The sequence below is a fragment of the Bufo bufo genome, chromosome 1, assembly GCF_905171765.1.
Source record: "Bufo bufo chromosome 1, aBufBuf1.1, whole genome shotgun sequence".
Classification (NCBI taxonomy): domain Eukaryota; kingdom Metazoa; phylum Chordata; class Amphibia; order Anura; family Bufonidae; genus Bufo; species Bufo bufo.
The window spans coordinates 557,553,847-557,581,081 of record NC_053389.1 but is presented as its reverse complement, the minus strand read 5'-3'; the positions used below and the strand labels follow the sequence as shown (position 1 = coordinate 557,581,081).

The 27,235-nt window shown below is 42.9% G+C and overlaps 1 protein-coding gene across 5 annotated transcripts in view; it reads left to right on the top strand.

The window, feature by feature from the left end:
- Positions 1–27,235, top strand: part of MAGI2 (membrane associated guanylate kinase, WW and PDZ domain containing 2) — a 1,066,131-nt gene that overhangs the window by 493,852 nt on the left and 545,044 nt on the right. Inside the window, exon 1 of one of the 5 annotated variants that reach the window (XM_040413072.1) lies at positions 26,676–26,737. The exons of the other annotated variants lie outside the window; for them this stretch is intronic. Coding sequence (XP_040269006.1) covers positions 26,701–26,737 — 37 coding nt within the window. The 5' untranslated portion in view covers positions 26,676–26,700. Of the gene's footprint in view, positions 1–26,675; positions 26,738–27,235 lie in introns of those variants that run through there. 5 annotated transcript variants of the gene reach the window in all.

The following is a 27,235-nucleotide window of genomic DNA, read 5'->3' as shown; positions in this document are numbered from 1 at the left end:
TTGAAGTGTACCTATGATAAAAATTACAGACCTATCCATTTTTTGTAGGTGGGAAAACTTGCAAAATCGCCATGTATCAAATACTTATTTTCTCCACTGCAAATGTGGTGCAAATCAAGTCAGAATTTTGGGGCATTTAGTTTAGTAAATCCTCCCATACTGTGTAAATTACTGAACAGCAAGGATCTTTGCATATATCAAACTGGAGCTCTGTGAACCTACCAGAGAAAATTATTCTGAGTACCTACCCCATATATAGAGTATGTGAATTTTCATTATTCATTTCATCTAAAATATTTGTGTTTTCATTGCACACATTAGACATCTATCAATAAGGTCATATGTGAATGAACACATGGAAAGAACCCTAGTGGTAAGGGATTGGCTCAAAAATCAGCTCAAAATGGAGTTGTTTTGGAGTCAATTATTTTATCAGAGTCTGGGGCCACAGAGCATTCTGAACCTGGTGAGTCTAGTCTCCTTATCTAGTTCCCTTATTAACCAGTCTGAAAATAGTGCAGATGGGGACCTGGGAAAAAACTGTGCATGGTGTCATCAGTGCAATCAGAGGCAGATATGGAATATGACTCCCAGTACTGGACTAAGTTGGAGATGGAATGCAGTGGTAAGGTCGTTGTTTAGGGGTTTTGTTACACTGGTAAAGGGGAATTTTTATGGTGGAATAAAACATTGAAGGGTTTTTCCTGGACTTAAATATTGATGGCCTATCCTCGGCATTGGTCTTTGAGCTACAATACCAAACATAACCACTGTACAACTATACAATGTACAACGTAGTGCTTGGTGTACTATGAAGAGGCCTGATCAGTTGGAGTGCTGGGAGTCTTGAAGATAGGTCAACAACACCATTGAGTTTTTTTAAAAATATATATATGTTTGAAGACACTTACCTCATAGCATGGTCATGGAGTTGCATTTAATTTAAAGACTCCTATTACATAACCATACAATAACTATACAGTTGGAAAACAAGCTAAAATATAAGTTGGGAAGTCTAAGTTGACTCCAACACATTAAACTGTTTACAGTATTGTTCTGGGAGAGAGAATAGATGTATCTCTCTTTGCTGTCAAGCTTTACCTATGTGGTAGTTTACAAGTCTTGTCTGTCAGGCTCTGTCAAATCAAGCACAGCAAAGCATGGAAGCAGTGGAGCTTGATCTGCAGGAAAGCACTTGTGTCCTGTCACCTGCTGAGAGAAATGTCCAGTATTCTAGCAAAACGCTGTCGCTGTCAGTATGCAGAAACTAGTCACATGACACAATAGGGAGGTTCCTGCTCTAGTCACTTACAGCTTGTCACAAGACAGTGAGGAGGAGGAGGAGGAAATATGAATGACCTTCTGAGACAGAGATATTTATCAGACACCATATCAAAAGGGAATGCCATGTAATTTCACAATGTTATCAATAAAAACCTGAGCGAGAGTTTTCACATTGGGCAAACCTGATAATGGTACAAAGTGAGCCATCTTGCTGAAGCGGTCCACTACCACCAAAATCACAGTATTGTCAGAGGAACTCGGCAAATCAGTAATGAAGTCCATGGACAAATGCGTCCATGGACGAGATCGGATATACAAAGGAAGAAGAGATCCTGATGGCCGAGTGTGAGCCACTTTCGCCCGTGCGCTGGTCTCACAAGCTGCTTCATAACCCTCAACACTTTTACGCAACCCTGGCCACCAGAATCTCCGGGAAATAAGATCTACAGTGGATCTACTTCCAGAATGTCCCGCAAGGACGGTATCATGATGTTCCTTGAACAAATTATGATTGATGGCCTGATGGGTATATAATTGGGTATATAATTGACCGGACAATCATACTCTTGGTGAGGGGGCAACTCCTGAGGTCCACCCTCCGAGAATACGTCCGAAAAATCTGAAAGAAACTGAGGAAACACCTTAGTGGACACCCCCGAAATAGAGGCACTAAGACATTTGTTCATACAAAATTCACTGCAATTACTGATTTGTCTTCTTTGCCAGTCAATGGTAGAGTTATGTTTTATCAACCATGGTAAACCCAGAACCACCAGAGCAGGCAAACCTTTCATAACAAAGCAAGAAAGGAACTCAACATGAGAATAACCCACCCTCAAATAAATATCCTGAACAATGTGAGTTAGACATCTTTGCGAGAGGGGGGTGGAATCTATAGCAAACACTGGTATATCTTTGCTTAATGCGCTAGTTTTAAAACCATGATTCTGAAGAAATTGAAAATCAATAAGATTAACCCCTGCGCCGCTGTCAACAAATACCTTTAACTCTAAATCTCCAGAGTCTAGCACCACCATGGCAGGCAGGAGAAATCGGGTACTGCAGGTAGGATACGAATATGCCTGCTCTGACTCCCCATTCACACCAAGAGTAAGGGAGTATTTTTTTTTCTTTGAAGGGGTGGAATCTATAGCAAACACTGGTATATCTTTGCTTAATGTGCTAGTTTTAAAACCATGATTCTGAAGAAATTGAAAATCAATAGGATTAACCCCTGCGCCGCTGTCAACAAATACCTTTAACTCTAAATCTCCAGAGTCTAGCGCCACCATGGCAGGCAGGAGAAATCGGGTACTGCAGGTAGGATAAGAATATGCCTGCTCTGACTCCCCATTCACACCAAGAGTAAGGGAGTTTTTTTTCTTCTTTGAAGGAATCCCCTATTTGTTTTTCATTACCACTTCGAGGTTTAATAAAAGGGCACACATTAACAAAATTACCTTCTTGACCACAAAAGTAACACAGTCTATTCAGCTTCCTAAAATTCCTATTACCAGGGCAAGAAGTAACTTGACCCAATTGCATAGGCTCCTCTCCAGCCCCGAATTCAAGTGTCATAGTACCCTGAGGGACAGGAGGGACTGATTCTCCACCAGACAGCACCCCCTGCCCGAGGGGAACCTTTCAGCTCTCCCTAAGGCTGCGTTCACACGGGCGAGTATTCCGCGCGGGTGCAATGCGGTAGGTGAACGTATTGCACCCGCACTGAATCCTGACCCATTCATTTCTATGGGGCTGTTCAGATGAGCGGTGATTTTCACGCGTCACTTGTGCGTTGCGTGAAAATCGCAGCATGCTCTATATTCTGCGTTTTTCACGCAACGCAGGCCCCATAGAAGTAAATGGGGTTGCGTGAAAATCGCAAGCATCCGCAAGCAAGTGCGGATGCTGTGCGATTTTCACGCATGGTTGCTAGGTGACAGTCTATTCACTGTATTATTTTCCCTTAGACATGGTTATAAGGGAAAATAATAGCATTCTGAAAACAGAATGCATAGTAAGTGATCAGTTGAGGGTTAAAAAAAATAAAAAAAATTAACTCACCTTCTCCGTTTGTTCGCGTAAGTCCCGGTCTCTTCTTTACTTCTCAAAAGATGAACTATGGGCTAAAGGACCTTTGGTGACGTAAGATCACATGCTCCAATCACATGGTCCATCACCGCGGTGATGGACCATGTGATTGGAGCATGTGATCTGACGTCACCAAAGGTCCTTTAGCCCATAGTTTATCTTTTAAAGAACTAAAGACCGGGAGAACTACGCGAACAACAGGAGAAGGTGAGTTAATTTTTTTATTTTTTTTAACCCTCAACTGATCACCTACTAAGCATTCTGTTTTCAGAATGCTATTATTTTCCCTTATAACCATGTTATAAGGGAAAATAATAACATCTACACAACACCGAACCCAAACCTGAACTTCTGTGAAGAAGTTCGGGTCTGGGTACCACAGTCGGTTTTTTATCACGCGCGTGCAAAACACATTGCACACGCACGATAAAAACTGAACATCGGAACCCAATCGCAGTCAAAACTGACTGCAATTGCATTCCTACTCGCGCGGGTTTGCCGCAACACACCGGGACGCATCCGGAACTAATCCGGACACGCTCGTGTGAACCCAGCCTAAGACGTCTATCAATCCGTACGGCCAAAGACATGGCCGCCTCCAAAGAATCAGATTTTTCATGAAATGCAAGGGCATCTTTTCATCTCTCAGATAGCCCCTGACAGAACTGACTATGGAGTGCAGGATCATTCCACTCCAATTCAGTCGCCCATCTTCTAAATTCAGCACAATGCGACTCAGCAGTACGTTCTTCCTGGCACAAGCTGCGCAACTTAGATTCAGCCATAGAGACCCAGTCTGGGTCATCATAAATCAGGCCCAGGGCTTCGAAAAATTTATCCACCAACCAGAGGGACTGTGAACCGGTCGGCAGAGAAAAAGCCCAAGACTGAGCGTCACCTTTTAGCAGAGAAATAATAATCCCTACTCTTTGGTTTTCGTCTCCAGATGAAATCGGATGCAGACGAAAATACAATTTACAGGACTCCCTGAACCGAACAAAGTTATCACCTCCCCCGGAAAACCTATCAGAGAGAGCGACCTTAGGTTCCAGGCAGACCTGGTTTCCCCCGGCGGCGCCAGACGCCAAAGTACTCTGACACCGTGCAACCGAATTGCGGAGGTCAGCTACCTCCAAAGACAATCCCTGCATGCGATCAACCAAAGCATCAATAGTTTCTATTTTGCAAACAGCAAGGAAAAAAATTACGGTAGGGCAGGTTATAATGTCACGGTAGGAAAGATAAGGGAAGGAAACAGAACACAACAAGGCAAACAAAACAACTGACTAGGCCTCAAATGCTAGGGAATAAAGGGGTAACCTCCTAGCAATCCTTAAAACACTTCCCCTAAGGTGCTATGCCCATGTGCATATCTCGATGGTAGATATGCACATGCCCACTTACCTAAGGCTATAACACACTGAACCAAACTCTCAGCTGTAGGGAAGAGGGAAAGAGACACCCAGCTCCATTAACAACCCAATGAGATAGCGTCACCCTAGAGGAAGGAAAAAAGGGAAAAGGACTTATCTAGAGATATGTTGGAGCAGACGATCCACCAAACTTCCAGAGCTAACACAAGGCAGAACTATAACCCACAAAGGCTATAGGGAGAGGGAGGAATAAATAGCCTCACCAATTACCTAAAGAACAACAACTGGGAGGAGGTGGTATTCAGTTCAAACCCACAACAAAACAAACTGTCAGATCAAGTCACGTGCAGCAACTCTGACAGATCTCCTCAGAACACCCACAGGGCAGGGCGTGACAACACCTTGGAGATGCTAGCCTGCCTTGCCGCCAGCGTTTTGTCAGAGCGGGTATTTAGTGTTGCTGGGGGCATAATAACTGATAAGCTCATCCGCCTGTCAACTGAAAATGCTGATAGGTTGACTCTTATCAAAATGAACAAGGCCTGTATTGCCGTTGACTTCTCTACTCCACCAGAGGAAAGCGGCTGAACATAAAGGCACTTTAAATGTGGCGTTTTAATGGTGTATTGAATACACTGTATTCCCATGCACCTCTTCCACCACAAAAAAAGGGTATATGGTTCAATCTTCCTTTTCTAATCCTTCTCCTCCATCATATCAACATGCTTATTAGGCTGCCCTCGCTCCTAATCTTTTAGAGGGTCAGCTCAGCAGCAGTCCCTCACACCTAATTTTTTAGAGGGTCACCAGCAGGCCCTCCCCCATAATGTTTTAGATGGTGATGTCAGCAGCAGACCCTCACCCCTAATGTTTTAGATGGTCAGATCACCAGTAGGCCCTCGCCCTTAATATTTTAGAGGGACAGCTCAGCAGCAGACCCTTACCCCTAATGTTTTAGATGGTCAGATCAGCAGCAGGCCCTCGCCCCTAATGTTTTAGAGGGTCACCAGCAGGCCCTTGCTCCTAATGTTTTTGAGGGTCACCAGCAGGCCATCAATCATAATTTTTCAAGGGTGTGTATGATGCCCTCCTTTATGTGTAATAAAGGGTGTATTGGAGTGCCGGTTCCTTGTAATTTGTTAGCAGCCCTTTCACTTAGTGCATAGGCATTATGAGTGTAGGAATCCCACTACCTGAACAATTGTACCACAATGTGAATGAGGCCCTCCTTGTAATTTTTTGCAGCACTTGCACTTTATATACAAGTAAATATATAGAAAAGAATGTTTCCTAACAATTTTTCTTCTAAAATCAATTTTTATCTTTGGTTTTTTGCTTATTAGTGTCAGTCTGTAAAAATGCCGTACTACTCGGACAACATCGTTCCCAGCAGCAACCTGGGAGTCAAAGATGCATCCAGACATCCTCACCATGCTGTTCCCGAACCATTTCAGTCGTGTTTCCATCAATTTCTGACCTTTTCCTGTGAGCCAGACACCCTCCCCTCTTTAGAGCAGGGGGTGCCTGGTTTAATGCTCTGGTTCTCCCATTGACTTCCATTGTGCTCGAGTGCTCTGTAGAGCACCTGAGCATCCCAAAGTGTTCTACTCTAGCACCAGAGCACTTTAGTGCTCGATCAACACTAGTAAAAAATAGAAGCGTTACTTACCGACACCTCGAGGGTCCTTTATTTTCTGATCTCTCTCAATATGGGTATGTTATCGCTGCAGCCAATCACTGGCCATAGTGGGACATACCCTTTAATAACATAACCAATTTAATAAGATGTTCTCTTTAAACCCTTAATGACAGAGCAAAATTTTTCTAATCTGACGTGTTACTTTATGTGGTAATAACTTTGAAATACTTTTACTTATCCAAGAAGTTCTGAGTTTTTTTTCATTACACATTTGACCATATTTACTTACTTGAGTGCTCCTAGATTTTGGCCTAAATTGTGCCAAAAAGTGACACAATTTGGATCATCAATGCTGCTCTTGTCTGAAAAATGAGCACTTCTTACCTGGAAATGGGCATGGCTTTATGAGAAAAGGGGTGTGGCCTAAGCTTCAATCTTTTGCTTCAAGATTGCACCACAACTGTGGTGCAAAATTCTGTTTCAAAGTAAGTAGTATAGAGTGGCATATAGAAAATTGTCTATCCCTGCACCACAATTATCAGGTACATTGGCTGAGCCACTGTGATGAATCTGTCTAAACAGTCTAAGTTTACTCCATCTACAGGATTAGTACATTTGCTTCATTATACTTTTTTGTTAGTGGTATATTTTGGTATATATATATATATTGTGACACAGTGAGGGGTTGTGTCTGGCAAGGCAGGTATTTTCCTCCAAGCATGTGCGGCTGGGCTGGTTTCCAGCCAGGTGAGGTCAAATACTGGACCAGCCCCCTATGTAAGAAATTAGTGGACCAATTTGGCTTTCATTACTTTTTTACTCAATTAGAATCAGGATGTCTACTTCGTCCGAGGCAGGAGTTTAGAAGTTTTTCTAGGCTGGTTACCAAGGCCTGGACATTGATCAGGAGCTGGCTTTCCGTTACATCCTCACTGGTCTGCACTCCACTATGGCAAAATCAAAGACTTCCAATGCTTGAGGACCTTGATTGTCAGCAGTATTGGAGGGCTAAGAACATCCATTATATAGCACAAGTAGTCGGTGATGGTCGGATCCTTGCTTCTGAGGAGATTGCGCAGAAGGAAAACACAGGTAAAATAGTTTGGTTTAGATATTTTCAGCTACGATTGGCACTCTGCAGCATTGCGGATAAAACGTTATTAAGTATAGCCATGTCTAGTTTTTTGCACAGTTTAATAAAGAAAAAGAACCACGTAAAGGTTAAGATAGCTTATTGTTATAAACACTTAATTAAGGCACGCTTTTTGGATTGTCACTCTCCTGGACAAAAGTCCTGGAGACTCACTTACCCTAATTTATCTTCTGAGGCTTGGGAAAGTGTATTGAAGAATATGGGTTTAGTTTATTTTAGTTTTAATCACATACCGGTAGTCGTTCAGTTCAATATTATGCACAAGATATATGTAACGCCGGTGTGGCTTCAGAAGCGAGGATTCCGAAACAATTCCAATTGCATACGTTGTGGGAGCCCGAATGCAGACTATCTCCATCTGTTTTGGGATTGTCCCCTTTTAGATAGATATTGGGGAGCAGTTCAAGACTTTCTTGCTCAACGACTACAGATGGGTTTTCCTAGCCAGTCTGGGCTGTGGATCCTTGGGGATCTGACGGCTTTAAATTGCCAGAAGCCAAAACTGTGTCTTTAGACCAGGGTGTTGTTTTTGGCCCGTCTCCTGATCTCTAGGTCTTGGTTTGCAGGCACCCCTCCGCATTTCAACCAGTGGTTGAACCTAGTCAACAAAATCAAAGATTGTATAGGCAGAGAGGCTCATACGATAAATGGCTTAGGGTTTGGGCAGCATGGAACGGGTGAAGGAATAATGATTGGAAAAGAACTTAAGGTGACCTCTTCCGTTGTTACAAATAATTTTTTTCTTTTTTTAATTTTCTTTTTCTCCCCCCCCCCCCCCCCCCCGGGGGTGGCGGCATTGTGGGGGAGGGAGGTGATTGGGTGGGTGGTAATGTATGCATTTTGCGCTTCTTATTTTTGCAAGTGTTTTTGAGACAAATAAATAAAAAGAAATAAAAACATACCGGACCAGAGTTTAAGTGCCAGTACGGGTTTTGCAGGACCTGGCTGTCCTTAAATAGGCAGCTGGGCTCAGCAGATATGTCTCTGTATTTGAGATCTGTGGCTTTGTGCCGTGCTGGAGGGCTGAGAGCCGCACACTGGGGAAACAGGCCCCCTAAAGCCTGCTGTGGACTACTGGAGGCAGAACTGCCAGCAAGGTTACTTGTGTTATATGAACTTTCCATTGTGTGTGAATTAACACCAAGACTGCAAAGTTAAGTGCTGTTTTGTGCAACTGCCTCAAGTGTGAATAAACACTGATGTTTTGAGTTAAGAACTTGTGTTTTGCCTCTGTACTGTGCCTGCTTACCCTATCTACCAGAGCGAAACCCCACAATTGGTGAAGGATGCGGGAAAGAGCAGTGAGGCTGGCATGAATGCTGATATTTTTGGTTTCTGCATTTTCAGGCACGGTTGTATGTCGTACATTAAACCAGCTGTATTACAACCAGTGCCCCACGACAAAATGGAGGCTGTTGTGAAGGCCCTCATGGAGGCTAATCTGCAGCAGCGAGAGATAAACCTGCGGCAACACAAGGCTAATAAGCAGCAGGAGACTAACCAGTTGCTGCTACAACACGTGATGGCTTTGCAGACAGCAAGAGCAACCCGGCGCGTCCACGATGCCCGGAATGCAGTCCGTTCTGCGATTCCCAAGATGACCCCCACAGACGACATCGAAACCTACCTGGCGATGCACGAGAAAGTGGCCATCAGGGAAAAGCTACCCCGTGACCAGTGGGCTGAGGTTGTCGCTCCATTCCTGGTGTCCGATTCCCAGTGGGTGTATTTTGACTGGGGGTAAATGTGGTAATCCAGGCTCAGTGGGTACATCAGTGGGGGTTTAAGCCAATTGAGCCTGCGAGGACCCAGTATTATGACTTACTCCACCTCTTGCAAAAGTGGCTACAGCCTGATGTGCTGAGTCCCACGGCTATGCTGGATAGACTATTGGCTGATATGTTCTGGAGGGCTCTGCCACCCCCTCTCCAGCACTGGATCGGCCAGGTGTCTCCTGGCAACACCCTAGAAATGGTGGACCTGGTGGAGTGCTACGAGGCTACTAAGACTGCTACAGGGGGCTCTTTTGGGAGGGAGCAGTCAAAGCCCGTAAATCTCCATCCCACTTGTACCAAATAAACCCACCCGGGGTGTACCCCCTACAGACCTGGCTCCTATAGTCTGCTGGCAGTATCAGGTGCCGGGCCATGTAAGAGCTGACTGTCCCCATCAGGTGGAACCCATGGATACTAACTATGGCTATCGTCAGTCGCTATATGCCAGGAAGCTGTGTGTAGCAGGTACCCCAAAAACTCTGAACCACCTCTGCCAGGTGGAGGTAGGAGACACTCCAGCGGAGGCTATGCTGGACTCAGGGAGTCTGGTGTCCCGAGTATACTGGCCAGAAAGTTGGGGTCATGTGCATCCATGGAGACTTAAAAGACTATCCCTCCGTCCTGGAGTCTCTAACCACAGGGGCTGGCAGATGGACTCACGAAGTGGCAGTTGCCCCAAATTTACACTACAAACTTAAAATAGGGAGAGACTTCCCGGGCTTCCCGGCACTGTGGCCTGCTATGAGAGTGACTGATACCCATGAGACAGGGGTAACCCTAGCAGAGTGGCCCGGCTCAGGGGGGGAACCAGAACCCTGGGAACCTGAGACCGAAGGGCCAGCGGTAGGGGTGACCACCACTTCGGTGGAAAAGGGGGAGATAATCCCGCTAAATGTGATGGTGGGAGACGCGGAGGACTTGCCGCCAGGTCCTGAATTGGCAGACCTCAATGTCTCTGGGGATAATTTTGGTACTGCCCAACGTCGGGATCCAACCCGTTCCCGCGGCTGGGAAAATGTGTTAATAGTAGATGGTGAACCACAACAACCTGGGGCAGAGTCAGTGTTTCCCCATTTTGTGGTTCATCAGAATATGTTTTATCGGGTAAACCTACTACGGGGTGAGCTTATTGAACAGTTGGTGGTCCCCATGTTCTCCGGAGTCACCTGGGGCTGCAGAAAACTCAGGATCGTATTCTACAGCGGTTTTACAGGCCCAGCATATTCAAAGAAGTAGAAGAGTTTTGTAAGTCTTGCCGACCAGCCACATTTCCGTAGTCCCCTAGTACCTCTCCTGATTAGCGAAATACCGTTTGACCGAATAGCTATGGACCTCATAGGCCCAGTACCGAAGTCCGCCAGAGGACATCAACACATCTTAGTCATTATAGACTACGCCACTTGGTACCCGGAGGCGGTGCCACTGCGTCATACCTCGGCTAAACTCAGAGCTAAGGAGTTAATGGAGATGTTTTCCCGAGTAGGACTACTTAAAAAGTTTCTGACCGACCAAGGGACCCCTTTTACAGTGGATATAAAAAGTCCACACACCCCTGTTAAAATGTCAGATTTCTGTGATGTTAAAAAATGAGACAAAGATAAATCATTTCAGAACTTTTTTCACCTTTAATGTGACCTATAAACTGTACAGCTCAATTGAAAAACAAACTGAAATCTTTTAGGTAGAGGGAAGAAAAAATATAAAAATAAAATAATATGGTTGCATAAGTGTGCACACCCTTAAACTAATACTTTGTTGAAGCACCTCTTGATTTTATTACAGCACTCCAGCTGAAGAAAAACAGCCCCAAAGCATGATGCTGCCACCACCATGCTTCACTATGGGTATGGTGTTCTTTTGGTGATGTGCAGTGTTGTTTTTGCGCCAAACATATCTTTTGGAATTATGGCCAAAAAGTTCAACCTTGGTTTCATCAGACCATAACACCTTTTCCCGTATGCTTTTGTGAGACTTCTGATGTGTTTTTGCAAAATGTAGCCTGGCTTGGATGTTTTTCTTCATAAGAAAAGGTTTTCATCTTGCCACTCTACCCCATAGCCCAGACATATTAAGAATACGGGAGATTGTTGTCACATGTATCACACAGCCAGTACTTGCCAGATATTCCTGCATTTACTTTAATGTTGCTGTAGGCCTCTTGGTAGCCTCCCAGACCAGTTTTCTTCTCGTCTTTTCATCAATTTTGGAGGGACGTCCAGTCCTTGGTAATGTCACTGTTGTGCCAGATTTTCTCCACTTGATGATGACTGTATTCACAGTGTTCCATGGTATATCTTTTGTACCCTTCTCCTGACTGATACCTTTTAACAATGAGATCCCTCTCATGCTTTGGAAGCTCTCTGTGGACCATGGCATTTGCTGTGGGATGCGACTAAGAAAATTTCAGGAAAGACCAACTAGAGCAGCTGAACTTTATTTGGGGTTAATCAGAGGCACTTTAAATAATGGCAGGTGTATGCTAACTCCTATTTAACATGATTTTGATCGTGATTGCTTAATTCTGAACACAGCTACATCCCCAGTTATAAGAGGGTGTGCACACTTATGCAACCACATTATTATTATTATTTTGTTTCTTTCCCTCCACATAAAAGATTTCAGTTTGTTTTTCAATTGAGTGGTACAGTTTATACGTCACAATAAAGGTGGAAAAAGTTCTGAAATGATTTATCTTTGTCTCATTTTTTTACATCACAGAAACCTGACATTTTAACAGGGGTGTGTAGACTTTTTATATCCACTGTATATACCTCACAAATTAGATAAAACCAAAAAATTTTCATATGTCCACGTTATGGTGGCATCACATATGCATTAGAAGGCTTGTTGGGATGCTGTGTAAAATGTAAACAAATATATTAAATCAGTTATGATTCTGTACAGGAAATCACTGCATGTGCTCAGGAACACTTCCAGAAATAATTGTCTGTGAACATAGTTCACTGTGCTGTATCATGCAAAGAAGAAGTCATATGTCAACACAATGCAGATATCCATAGTTTTCTCTGGCCCATTACTTTTGCATTAGGGTGAGTACACAGTTGCGGCAGCAGATCCAGCAGGCTGTTTCAGCTGGATTTCGTCAGATTCAACATTGCCAGATCTTACAATTCAAGTCCGGTGGTGATCCGGCCTCTTTCTGGCATAAATGCCAGGTTTCGGCCATACAAAAACCGTTGCATTTGTGCCGTCAGGCATGCCGCAAATGCAAACATATGCTTCAATATTCTAACACCCATACATTTTTATTTTTATATCGGGGCATGTACATGTTTCTTGTGGGAAAGGCTATAATTTTTTATGGTACCATTTTGGGTTACATATTACTTTTTAATTGCTTTCTATTTTATTTATTGAGCCATGAGATGGCCAAAAAACATTCAATTTCACTATTGTTATTGTATTTTTACAGTATTTATCATGCAGGATAAGTAGCATTATCATTTTATAGGTGTAGTCATAACATACATGTTGATACCAGTTAAAAGCATGTGTATATATTTTTTTTACCATAATAATGGATGGGATATGGGGATTTTTTTTAAATCTTTTTTTACCTTTTTTGTGCTACTAAGGGACTTGAACTTATAATCTTCTTATCACTCGTAAAATACATTACAATACTTCTGTATTGCAATGTATTTTACCTGTTAGTATTTGCCTATTAAACCATCCCTCTGTTAGGGTCTGTTTGGCTTCAATACATCGCAACCTTGGAAGCCATTGTTAGATCTCTGATTTCCATGGCCACCATTAGTATCCCATGATTGAGTTGCAGGGGACCCAAAGGTAGTTTGCCTCTGTAAACCACTTAGATGTCATGCTTCCTATTGACCAAAACATCTAAGGTGATAAATGGTCCAGTTTGGAGCTAGCTTTGATTGCAGACACTGTAGAGGGGATCCATTTGTGTATTAAAGCCTTCTCCTGCTGAAGATTGCACAGGTACTGCTTCTTAGGGAAGAACTGTACAGATATCACACATTGCGCTAAGGGGTTAATAGCACCTACTTCAATACTCAGAATTATTGCTTTATTAGTTTTGTAAAACATGTAATGCTTGTAAAACTTTTAAAACCATAATTTTTGTAACAAAGCATATTTCAGTCAGGAAATAATAATTTAACACTAAAAGGGACAGTAATAAATAATTAGCAGTCCTGACTTATTAATGACTTTACATGAACGTATTCTATGACATATTCATTTTAGGTAGAAAATATTGCAATGAAACTTTAAAATGTAAAAGGACAATATAATTAATGTTTCTCTTGTATTAGTTTAATTATTGATACAGGTCGCAGTAATTCGTGTCTTAAGGGTACCTGCCATCAACTTTTTAAAATATAGTTGAGGGAAGTGTATAAGTTTAGAGGAACAATCTATATTTTTATACATTTTCTAAATCAACCCTCCCAATAACTCCTTATTTCAATGCAACTGAAGATCCAGTACAGATATTGTACTCTACTCATCACCCGTCTGTTCTACTATTCCGCTTGTCTATTCTACACTACTATGCAGTTTTTGAGCCAATCACATGACAACTACATGACCCTATCCATTGTTACATTGTTTTTGCATTTATAGCTTGATAAAGGGCACCAAACTGGGCCCAAAACGTCGCAATAAGCAATAAATGTAACTCTGAGATTGTACCACTGGTAAAATAAATGTTGAATTAAAGCTATATGCCGTCTTTAGTGTGCTGTCGCCACACTATTGATACAAGTTATTTATAGACACCTTGGGTGGAAGGAGTCAGAGGGGACGTGCACCCACAAAAGCCACTGATAAGACGTGTGCTGAGGTCTTGTTGTGATTAGAAGCCATTGTTAATGATATGGGTTTGGACTGGGATTTATCTCTTCCTTGGACATCTGCAAGTACAACTTGCAATTAAAGAAGGAAAAAAACTCCACTATACAGAAAAAAACAACAGGTCTGAGCATGGGGGGTCAGATCTGAGAAGGGGGGAGATCTGAGCATGGGGTGAGATATGAGCATTGGGGGGGAATCTGAGCACTGAGGGTCTAACACTGGGAGTCGGATTTGTGGTGTTTGATCCGAGCATTGGGGGTCTTATTTTGGAGGTCTGATTTGGAGGTCTGATGAGGTTTGGGGATCTGATTTAGGAGTAGGATCTGAGGTCTGATGAAAAATATATTTTATCTATTCTGATAGAAAAGCAAATTAGTGGATGGCAGATGAATTTTGGATGGTCTCAATTTTTTATGTTTTTGAGAGCACAAGCTCTTATCAATGTATATGGTTGTGGTCAGGGACGCCATTAGGGAAGTATTAGTAGTACTCCTATAAGGGGCCCGATGAGAATCCTAAGCTTGGAAGGGACCAGGCAGCCAGCATGGTCATTGCCAACCCCCAACTACAAGTAGGGGCTGCCAGCTGGCTTCATAAAATTATGAGCTCCCAACATTTATAAATGCTGGGAGCACAAGGTACGTATGTACCCACCTGGTGACCTAACATCCCATTCCTGGATTCAATTGCAGCAGGACATGGGAAATGATGGCTCGGTACCCCACTGTTCACTCTCATAGGATCAGGGTATCAGGCCTGAAGCTTATGAGCCAGTAGAATGGTGCAGCAGTCACCAAGTGATGAGATCATCATGACTGCCTGCACCAGGTCTCAAGGGCACAATGACATCATTATGACTGCATGTGGAGGGCACTCAGGCTGCAGGCCTGAAAAGGACTGTGGCTGCTCCACAGATGGCATCGGGGAACAGTACCCAGGTGAGTATTACATTTTTTTTCCCTGGCCACTTGAGGACCATAGGGGACACCATGGAGACATGCCCATTACATATTGATCTTTAAGTTAGACCACACCCCAAAACGAGCCAATTCCACCTGCAAACATGAAGGAGATTGGTAATATATAGTAATAGGTCATCCTCAAAAGCAGCACACTTATACTCCTGATTTCCTATATGGATGCCCTTAATATCAGGATTATCATGTATCATGGACAATAGATGTTTCATGACCAGGACATATAGTAAGGGAGACAATGGGGAGCCTTGGCGGGTGCCATTGTGGATTGAAAAGGAGGGGAAAAGAGTTCCGTTAACTTTTATTCTCGCCGACGGTGTTTGATATAAACTGAGTATCTTGGACGTGAACCAGGGGCCCAGACTAATATGTGCAAGTGCAGAGCATAAAGAAGACCACCAAATACGATCAAAGGCCTTCTCTGCATAAAGAGACAGGACCATGAGGGGTATATTAAGAGTCTTAGCATAATGGATAATGTCCAGTGTCTTGAGGGTGTTGTCCCTGAGCTCCCTTCCCGGCAAAAACCCCACCTGGTCTGAGTGAATGAGAGATGGTAGGAAAACCTTCAGGCAATTCACCAAAAGTTTTGCATATATTTTAAGATCAATATTTGAAAGAGAGATCGGGTGATAACTCGCACATACTTGGAGATCTTTGTCAGGTTTGGGGATCACCGCTATGTGAGCTTCAGTAGACTTGTGCCGGAAAGGGAAGCGCAGACGACACAGTGTTAAAGACCTGAAGAAGGAAAGGAGTTACATTTTCAGAAAATACCTTGTAAAACCCCACCGTAAACCCATCAGTGCCCGGGTTCTTACTCCCAGGAAGGGATTTAAGTACATCCTGAAGCTCTCTGACAGTGAAGGGAGCCTCGAGGTTAGCAGATTGCTCTGTCATCAACCGTGCTGCAGACAGGGGCAAGTCCATCGGCTCGGGCGGAGCCTGCAAAGTATACAGAGCAGAGTAAAAGGAATGGAAGGACAATGCAATATCTGGAGTGGTATGCACTGGTATACCATGTGAAGTTTTAATGAACAGGATATGAGGATATGAGAAAAGCCCATTTGACCACTAAGGACCCTGGCCAGCAAGCGTCCACTTTTATTGCGAAACTCATAGAATTTGCTACGGAGGTCGGAATAATTTTTTGATATGAGCGCTCCAATAAACGCTTGGCTTCCAAGCGAGCATCCTGAAGGTCTCGTAAAATAGATTAAGTAAGTACTCGCTTGTGGGGCAATTCCAGGGAGGCGACTTTCTGTAGGGCGATAGAAAGATTATGAACCTTCTCCCTCTTGATACAGGTCCCATGTTTGACAAGAATGCCCCATAGAACACATTTAAAAGCTTCCCATTGCATGGGCAAGGGGCTGGCATCTGCTGAATAGTGAGCCAGAAAATCAGTGATGGTTTGAGACACATTGGCTGTACACACTGGATCAACAAGAAGAGGCCTATTAAGCTTCCATGTCCACTCAGTTTTGCATTGAAAGGGAACCTGTAGAGAACAATAGATCGGGGCATGGTCTGACCACAGGATGGAGCTTATTTGTCTAGATTCCAACCACATAAGAGCTTGATGTTGGAGCAGAATATAGTCGATACGACTATAGGAAGAATGCGGTGAAGAGTAAAAGGTGTAGTCCCTGTCTGCAGGGTGTTGTATATGCCAGGGGTCACCAAGCTGCAATTGCAAGAAAGCCTTCTTAACCTTCTTGATCTCCTGTAAGAGATGGCAGCACGTCCTGAGGAATTATCTAGAGTAAGGTCAAGGGTGAGATTTAAGTCTCCACAGAAAATAACTGTGCCTCTCAGCTTGGGGAGGACCTTGTCAACCGGGTCAACCAAGAAGGTAACTTGATTTTGATTAGGTGCATATGCATTCAAGAATGTGAACTCTCGGCCACCAATACACATGGAGAGGATCAGATACCTGGTATCGGCATCAACCGTACAATTTCAAAACAAAATGGAAAAGAATCACCTGCTACATGAGAAAAAAAAGACCAGCTAAGAACTAGAGAAGGGAAAAAGAGAAAAAAAAATCATAGTAAGAGAGAAAAAGGCAATGTGAGCAACAACTCACATAGAGAGAGAGGCTGTATGACCTTTGTGGCCAGCTATCAAAGCAAAAGAGAAACCCCAACGGTAAGGTATTCCTCTGTCTGGTGGTAGAGTAAGGAGAGGTTTCAATGCTGCTCTTTGAGCAAGCATGTAGCGGGAAAGGTCTTGGAGGATCATGATGAGACTGGTGTTGACGGGCCTTGAAGAGGATCTGTTCTTCCACAGTATAAAAGTAGATTCTACAGATGACGTCTCAAACTCTCTAGGTCTTGAGCCCTCAGGCGCCGATGGGCTCAGCGCACAGTGTGCCCTGTCAATTTCAATGGGAGTGGTACTGGGGCGCTCCAGAATTTTATTTAATATCGATATGAAGGCGGGAAAAAAGTCAGCAGCAGAAACGGATTCTGGAAGGCCTCTGATACGGAGATTGTTGCGAAGTCCACGGTTCTCCAGATCATCCAAGTGTTGTTGAAGGGCATGAATTTGCATCTCTTGGACCCGAGTGACAGCTTGAAGGCTTTCAGATCAGCTGACACCACCATGTGGTCTTGAGCAATGGAGTCCACATGGTTGGTAAGAGTAGATAAATCTGTTCGGAATTGGGCGAATACCTGCTTGCATTCTTGTAAGATATTAGCCGCAAAGCTAGAAAAGTCCTCTTTAGAAGGTAAGGAGCAAATAAGAGCACGCAAATCCGCTATGGTAGGTGGTCTGGAGTCCTCATCAGATGCTGTTGTAAATGACAGGGCCTTTACAGGCAAATGATTTATAGGGTTTTGAGAATGGGAGGTAGTGTGGAGGGGGCCCTGGGCTTTGGGGCTTGGCAGATGGGTATCAGGAGAATGTCCTGGTGCCATGGCTCAGGAGCTGTCCCACGATGATCTGGTCGACCAATGGGTCGGTCTGCCTGGAGAAGTAAGCACACAAGTCGCCCTGGGAAGCGGTAAGGGGAGCAGATGGACGGGCTCAACCCTTTTAGTAGTTTTCCCCATCTATAGAGCAGGTGCGGGCTTGTTTTAATCGGGGTGCAGCGGAGTTCACATCGAGCTCGTCCTCACACTTCCATCGCTGGCCACGACCCCCAAGGTGCAATGTTTGTTTTGATGCAAGTTACTTGAAGGTAGACATGGCTTTCCTTAGCTTGGAAAAGCAACTGCAATCATCAGTTGCTTGCTTTCAGGAAATGTATAGGTTTTGTGGGTGCATTTCAATATGTGTAATCACCTGTGTTCTATAGGTTGTTACTTAACTAAAATTCAGCTTAAAAATAGATTTTTAATCTTTCCAGGTGATTGTATAAAGATATGTGCATATAATTTAAGTGGTATTTAAGAACTTTGCATATGTTGAACTTTTATTTTTAGGAGGTGTGGTGTATATAAATTTCTGTTTGAATCACACTTTTAGCCACTAATATAAACTTTTATGCAGTTTTTATTTTAAAAATTATACTTTGCCACAAAATTGCATGAAGACGCCTGGGCGAATAAAGTTCTTTTATAATGGTATTAGCCTTTTGAGAATGTGTTGGTTCTCTACTTTCATTGAAAATATAGGTATGAGGGTTAGTATGATTTTTTTTTTTTTTTGTAAGACATATTTTATTTGTATATCAGAAAAAAAAAACTGGCAGAGAATTTTATTGTTATTTAGTTGACATTTTCTATACTGTATTCATGCAAAGACAACATTCATAGCTTAAAGGGGTTGTTGCATCATAGCAACTTATTATACTTACCACATCATATCTGATCAATGGGACTGCCAAAGATAACCATGTACAACCCTAAGCTATCTTTGGCAGTCCTGTAGAGGTGAATAGAGTGGCAACCTGCATGTGTAACCTTTGTTTGATTCATCGGGGGACTCAGAGACTCCGTTTGGATAGTTGTTTTGATGGCACAACCCCTTTAGGTATGCTTTATTTTAGCAGGTATAGATTTCAGTTTCTGGTTTAAAGACAGACCATGGAGCAAGACTCATGCTTTGATGGAGTGAAGACACACACTCTCAGTGAGCTTCTACTAAATTCTGTGAATATCCTGGATTCCAGGGTTATTCACATAGAGACAGTTAGAAAAAAGACAAGCCAGCACCCTAATGTCCTCTTTGGGGGTGCTTTGTGCATCTGAGACTTATGAGGCCCAGCTCTTGTATGATAGGTAATCAGAAACGTTGAAGACTTATTGACACCTGCTTAGTCTTCCCAACAACTACCCTGATACATGCACCTCCAATGAAGAATTTTGATTGAACGGGGAAAAGTTATGCAGGATACTAGAATGGCAGAAAGAGGCTGCTACTAGAAATATCTAAAGGCAGCAGTACATCATGTGCCCACTTGGTGTGCCAAAATAGCATATAATGTCCAGGTACAGCACTGCAACATATGGCCAGAACAATCTGCTCTCTGATGAGACCTTACTCCTCCTTAGAATGGTAGCTTTGATAGGTCAGGGAGGATTTCAGTGCACCGTTATCACTATAGAAGGGCAATTGGAGGTCATAAATGGTGGGTACATTATTGCAACAGTAAATGCTCTACTACTAATAGCCACTGATTAAAAAAACTGCACACTGAAATACATGTTTATGCCTTCGGAAGAATTATTCTAAAAAGCCAGACCAATGTGCCAATTTATTAAGATGTCTGTTACTAAGTTTGGTATAGTTTACTCGAGTCCAATTAATGCTCTCCTTGTCTGGGCTGTCAGTTTAGGTGGACGCCATGTTTTGGTAGGTTTGCAGTTGTGCCATACTCTTTTAATTTTCAGATAATGGATTGAACAGTTTTCAATGAGATGTTCAGAGCTTGAGATATTTTTTTTATAACCTCATACTGCTTTACACTTTTACACAACTTTATGCCTGACCTGTATGGTGTGTTTCTGATGTTCGTGATATTCATGATGCTTTTTGATCACAAATGTTCACTAACAAACCTCTGATGCCTTCACAGTACAGCTGTAGTTATATTGAGAATTAATTAAACACAAGTGGCCTCTATTTACTAATTAAATGACTTCCCAAGGCAATTGGTCAGTGTCACACTAGATTTTATTTATGGGTATCAGAGTAAAGAGGGTAAGGCTACTTTCACATTAGCGGCAGCCTTCTCCGGCAGGCTGTACCAGCGGGTGAACAGCCTGCCGGGATCTGTGCTGCCACTAGTGCACGCGTGCTGCTGGAGGTCCACTCCGGCCCCATTGACTATAATGGGGGTGGGCCGGAGGTCCAGCGGCAGCACGGCAAACATGCCGAGAGGCGGCCGGAATAAAACTAAGATGTGTTTTATTTGTAAAAATGTAATCTGCAACATTTTTGTTTGTAAAAATGTAATCTGAAGCCAAGAGATTATAGTGATTTTACAACAGGTAGTCGTGCAATTATTAAGGTGGATTTAGACTGTCCAATTTTCTGGTAGATTATAGGGAACAAACGTTCCTGTGAACGCTTGTTCCCGACAATCTGCTAATCTAAATGTGCTGCCAATCACCCGATGAACCAGCGAAACGCTCATTCATCTGGTGATCCTGTCGTTCATCCTGGCACATCAATCATTGTTTCTGTGCAGTCTAAAGAGGAATCTGCTGCCCAGAAACAATGATTCTGTATGAGGACGAGGGATCACAATAGCAATACCCCTTCCTTATACTGTGAAGAAGATCACTGCATGTAAATGCGTGGTCTTCTTCACTGAACAAGCAGCCAACTGTTGGGAAGGAATGCTTCCTTCCCGACAATCGGCTGTAATATTGTGCGGTGTAAACCCGCCTTTAGATGTTGGAAACAATACAACCGTTCAACAGTTCTTGATTCATTCAGACCAATCAATCTGAACTGATTTAATATTGCTTGTAGAGAGTCATAGAAAGTCATCTGCTCATATACTGACCTCATAACCAGGGCTGAGCGAACTTGTGTTTCAAGTTCGGCCTACAAGGTTCAGGTAATCTAACAATTCCGTTATGGATTCCGCTACCAGCAGAATCCATAACGGAATTCCTCGATAACCCGAACCTTGTACACCGAACTTGAAACACAAGTTTGCTCAGCCCTAGTCATAACACTTCTGATAATTTAACATCTTTTTTAAATAACTAGCTTATCTGAAACAGAACATCATGGTGGAAGATATATTGAGTTTACGAATATACAATTTTTTAAAATGATTTCTTTAAACGTTTTTTCTGCTAAAAGTTGTTTATATATTGCTAGGACTCTTATAAAAACTCATCCTCCTCTCACTTGTGTCAGAAGCATTTGTCCACCTAAAGCACCACCATGGTCTTAAAGTGGATGTGCAGAGTCCTAATATTGATGACATCGATTAGCTGGTTGAAAGGGTTGCAATGCTCAATCAAGATCTGCTTACTATTCAGTGTTTAACTGTAGTGTAACTACAACTGCTCGTCCTACTCTCAACATTTCCTATGTTTACCATGGAAAATAAATGCAATTTATTACTACATTAGAATTATCCACCAGCGGTGAACCCTTATTTAAGATCCAGATATTTGAGCTAGCAGATCTTGTACTAACATCTAAAGCTGATATATTATTACCTGATGGTGATGCCATATTGAAAACCCAAATACCAAGTTATGAACACAGCATGATATCATAGAACTGGTAATAGCTGCCAGGGCGTGTGTCCTGGGTGCTGTAGGAAAAGCTGATAAAACTAATGTCACAAGTTCGCTTCAGCAGGGGGGTAGCCTAAACATTGGAGTAATATCTCTAGATATAGCTTTTATTTTTTTTATTTGACACACTTTTTCTCCCCACTCTTGTGCTGCCATCTTCTCGTGAGTCTAATAGTCCAAATACTGGAATTTGAAGAAAAAGACTCTGAGCTCCCTTACTAAATGACAGGTCCTAGCAATACATACTGTATGTGAGGACACAGTGTGTACTGTGCTCTGCATTTATAATCTGTGTATTATCTGCTCACAGAACTGTCATATCTTACACACATATTCCTGTAAAGTGTGAATACTCAGTGTGCAAATAACACACACACAGCAGAATAACTGTGTGCACTGTTTGCCGTGCAAGGACCTTTGTAGCATGCCCTCCTCCATGATCTCCATGGCACAGATCCATCCCAGTATCTCGTACTACTGCTTCTGACTGGATAAGCGTAAGCAGCAAGGCTGTTCCTAATAATGATAGTGCTTTGTGGTTGGCATAGTCAGGGGGCACTGTTGGTGGCATTGTGATGAGGCACTCTGGCTGGCATAGTCTGGGGACACTGACACAGTCATGACAAATTATGACTACTAAAGTGATGAAGCACTGTTGGTTTCATGTGATGAGGCACTGTGGCTGGTATAGTCAGGGCGCACTGTGGCTGGCATAGTCAGGAGGCAATGACACTGACATAGTCAGGGGGAATTATGGCTACTAAAGTGATGAGGCACTGTGGTTGGTATGTGATGAAGCACTGTAGCTGGCAATGTGATGAGGAACTGTAGGTCGCAATGTGATGAGGCACTGTAGCTGGTATAGTCAGGGGGCACTGGAGCTGACAATGCTATACGGCAGGCATGGCCAACCGGCGGCTCTCCAGCTGTTGTAAAACTACAATTCCCACCATGCCCTGCTGTAGGTTGATAGCTGTAGGCTGGCTGGGCATGCTGGGAGTTGTAGTTTTGCAACAGCTGGAGAGCCGCAGGTTGGCCTTCCCTGCTATACGGCATTGGCTTTTGTACTGTGTCTGTACTGTATCAACTGTATGTCACCCGTAAGATATATAAAGTAAAAATTGTATTTTCTATTTTTATACTTCTCATTGTAGGTGCGTGTTATGGTCCAGTGCATCTTATAGTCTGAAAAATACAGTATATTTATCAAACTTTCAACGTTTGATAAATTTGGTGCAAATAACAGCAATGCAGCAAAAGTGACTTCAATAACTCCCCTCATGATTAATTCCCCCATAGGGTATATGCAAACTGCGCAGAAAATCCGCATTATAATGCAGCATTAGCTAAGTAGAGGAGATTTTTTTAAATCTCTTACATGGTGCCATGTGGAAATTGACAGGCAAATAGGATTTTCAAATCTGCAGCATGTCAATTGGTGGTGCAGATTTGATGCGGAAATGCAGCAAAAACCGCACAAAAAATCGGCCTGGAAAATCTGCATAAACTATACACCTGTGTGCTTGTACCCATAATGTTTTTGGTCATTTTTTGCTATATTTGTGAGTTAGAGGTTTGTTTTTTGCTTTTTTTTTTTTTTTAGACCAGATGTTACTTTAAAGTCTATAGTGTATCATTAAAAACTTTACAAAGTATTTTTGGGGATATTTTTGCATTGCATTGCAGCATTGAATGCCATAGTTTTTATTTTTACACATAAGAATGTGCTGGGAAAGGTGTGTGACCCTTTAAGGCCATGGGTAACTACACTACTCCTTTTCATGTGGATTGAAAGAACTTTTTCTCCAGAATAAAGCAACGGATCACTAAGCAAAAGGTATTATTATCATTATTAGGTATCATCATTTCGGATGAAAATGGTGAGTTAAATCTACACCAGTTATGGACTGCCAGAGGATGCATTTAATTTATGATGAGAAGTGCATCTCTCCATAAATTAAGCGCCTCCCCCAGTGGCACAAGGGATTGCCAAGACTGCCACATAAACGCTGGGCTTGATAAGTAACCCCTATTGTGAATTTCCTGGTGATAGACTCCATTTTAACTGCCACTACAAAAATGTCCAGTCTTTGTAGGGCACTTTATAAGTTTTCTGGTACAACAAAAAAAGATAATAAAGCTGCCAATACGCAGAGTTTCAAAAATAAGCCATAGTGTGAAACCATGCTTAATGGCCGCATGATTTTGCAGGTAAATGGCAGTTTAGGCAGCATTTACGTTTTTTGTCGCTGAAAAGAAATGCAACAAAATAAATAGTAAAAATTTATGCAATTGCCTATACTAGGGGTCAGACTCATTTATCAAGGTACTTGTTTTAGTTGTGAAAATAGTCGCAGGTCCCCTTTTAGACCGGCTGTGCGACAATACTAAGGGGCGAAGTTGGGCGGAAACAGGTGTACATGTTGGAGAAAACCTACACCAGCCGGGGGATACCATACTTTTTTTGCAAGATGCACGGACTGCCTCAGATTAGCCTAATTTGTGCCAATGCGCACTCCTCATCATTAATTAGATGAATCCTCCGGCAGCGCAAGAGTAAAACAAAGACTGCCGTGAAAATGCTGGTCTTTGTAAATGTACCCCACTGTTTTTACTGTAAAAACTGCATCAGAACACGGTGGTAGAAATGTATATGGTTATCGAACGAAAGTTTTTTTTATCATGCAGGGCTAGATTTATCAAAACTGGTGCACAGGAAAACTGGTTTAGTTGTCCATAGCAACCAATCAGATTCCACCTTTCATTTTTCAGAGCTTCTTTGGAAAATTAAAGGTGGAATCTGATAGGCTGATAAGGGTTGGGTAGGACGGTTTTCATTTATATCAGTTTGATAATCTCCCACGCAATGTGTAAGCCCAACCTAAAGGCCCATTTACACTGAACAATTTAACAGGCGATTGTCGGGAAGGAAGCTTTCCTTCCTGACAAATCACTTGCTCGTCAGTGGAGATGAAGCGCTATATTTACATGCAGCGATCTCCTGCACAGTATGGGGAGGAGTTATCGCTAATGCCGTCGCTCACCCCCATAAATCCCTGTTGTTTGCTGGCAGCAGAGGTTGTTTAGACAGCACAAATGACGATTTATGTGCCTGCACACACGAGCATATTACCCAATGAACGAGCTTTTCGCTTGTTCATCGGATATTCGGTAGCAGCTTTTCACCAGCAGAATATCGTTAATGAGCGCCCATGCCGCCAGTGTAAAGGGACGTTTACAATCAGAAGCAAGTAATCACTAAGAATCAGTTTGAATAAATCACAAAAGATAGTGGGGCACATTTACTAAGACCCATGGCCCCCGACACATCTCACCCATGTCACGACCAACTGGCGCACAAGGCACGAAAAAACGGTTGTGCGCCAAAATTGTGTCACACAGCTGGACGGAAAAGGGGAACTGCGACACATTAGTAATGGTGTCCTGGTAAATTAGTTGCGCTTGATGTCCCTGTCTTAACCCAGCCCCCGCCATGCGCCATCGCTACTCCCAAGTGATGAGCACAATGCAAAAATGCCAATGCGACAAAATATTGTTTAAAAAGTTCCAAAACTGGGTCTGGCAACTTTTTTTTACACCAAAAACTGGTGTAGCACCCATCGTAAATGACTGTGTGCATGCAACCTAATACAACCAATCACGTTAAAGTGGCGTTTCTGGTGCATCTGTATGTATTAGTGCAGGCATGCTCAACCTGCGGCCCTCCAGCTGTTGCAAAACTACAACTCCCAGCATGCCCGAACAGACTACAGCTATCAGCCTACAGCAGGGCATTTTGGGAGTTGTAGTTTTACAACAGCTGGAGGGCCGCAGGTTGAGCATGCCTGTATAATTTGTGCATAGACTTTATCATTGTTTCCTTTTTGATCACAGATAAATGTGATACAATTCCGGTATGTCCTGCTGCTAATGATATTCCCAATAAGCAATGATACATTCTCTACACTTGCACATCCGTCTCAGATGATGCAGAGAAACACTGGTAATGTCAGAGAGGTCATCTGCTTTCCAATCATCCTTATTAGTTCAGCTCATACCTGGGGGAGGAGAAGGGAATTTGCTTTTCCACAGCACTAGCTGAAGAAAATTCGACCAACCCCCTCCTGAGTAAACCTGGAATAATAATGTCATTTATAAAGAGGGAAAGAATTGAAAATCTATTCCATTCCTCTGGCACTGAAGATCATGTATTTCCATTGGAGGCGATGCAAGGAAGTGATGCACCTGTCTATATTCCCTATGTTATTCTGTTTGTTTGCTTTTGATTGCAATTATATATTAGTATTTTTATACTTATGTGACGTGTGTATATTTTTTGTAACAGTGCCTTTAAGTCAACCAGACCCTACAAGCAGTGCAGAGGGGTCATCATGCTGAGAAATGTAAATGACCCTGACTGGGCTGCACTGAGTTTGGATTGGAGGGGGGGAAGGGAAGAGAGAGGAAAGACAGCTAGAACAGGCTGGGAGAGACTAAGGGGAGCACTAGCTCCTTCTCTTAAAGGGAGGGGATAGAAAGGGAGCTCAGCTGCAGTTTGTGTCTGGTTTGTGCAGAAAATTCTAGGCATCCGCACTGGAAAAAAATATATATAGCTCAGCACAGCTGAGGCTTATTCTATCAGGGAGAATAACGTCTGTCTCCAATTGGAAATGGGATGGATCAGTACAGGTGACTTCAGAAATTCAGGACGATGGAGAGGCTGAGGATGACAATAAGGTAGGAGATGACTGGGTATGTGTCTGTCCCTGGCAACGTCTTATGCATTGTTGTATGCTCTACGCTGGAGAGTGTCTGTCTATCTAAGCCAAACCTCAGGAAGACAGCATTAGAGAATGGCAGAGGCATTGTACTATGACCTTCTGGATGCAGGTAGATCAGGGTATTGTTCTAGATTTGCATCATGGATTGTATATGCTGCTGCTGCAGAGCATGTCTTTATTGTACTGTGCATTTCATTTAATCCTGCTCTGAGCAATGGCTGTGATTTTTCCAATGTTAAGGCACCTATATTCCAGCAAATGGGTTCTATATAATTCAGCCCCCGTCTCCTTCGAGTAAACAGCAGGGGTTATTAGCTGGAAATAACAAAGAGATGCCGCACTTGCCATTCGAGTTGTGATTGAGCAGTGAATTAATTGCTACCGGTTCTCTTAAGATCCGGGTATTTAAATGGCATGAGAGGCATGCTGCACATTGACATTCGGGAATGGCACCGTCGATCAGAAAGCATTACAGCCTGTTTGGACTGCTGCTTTCAACTCTGCAGTCTTTGGTAACACATCAGGGGCTTCGGGTGTATTCACCCTTTGTGTTCAGTACAAATCAATCAAGGGTATGTTTGGCATTGGCAATGATTGAGTTAAACGG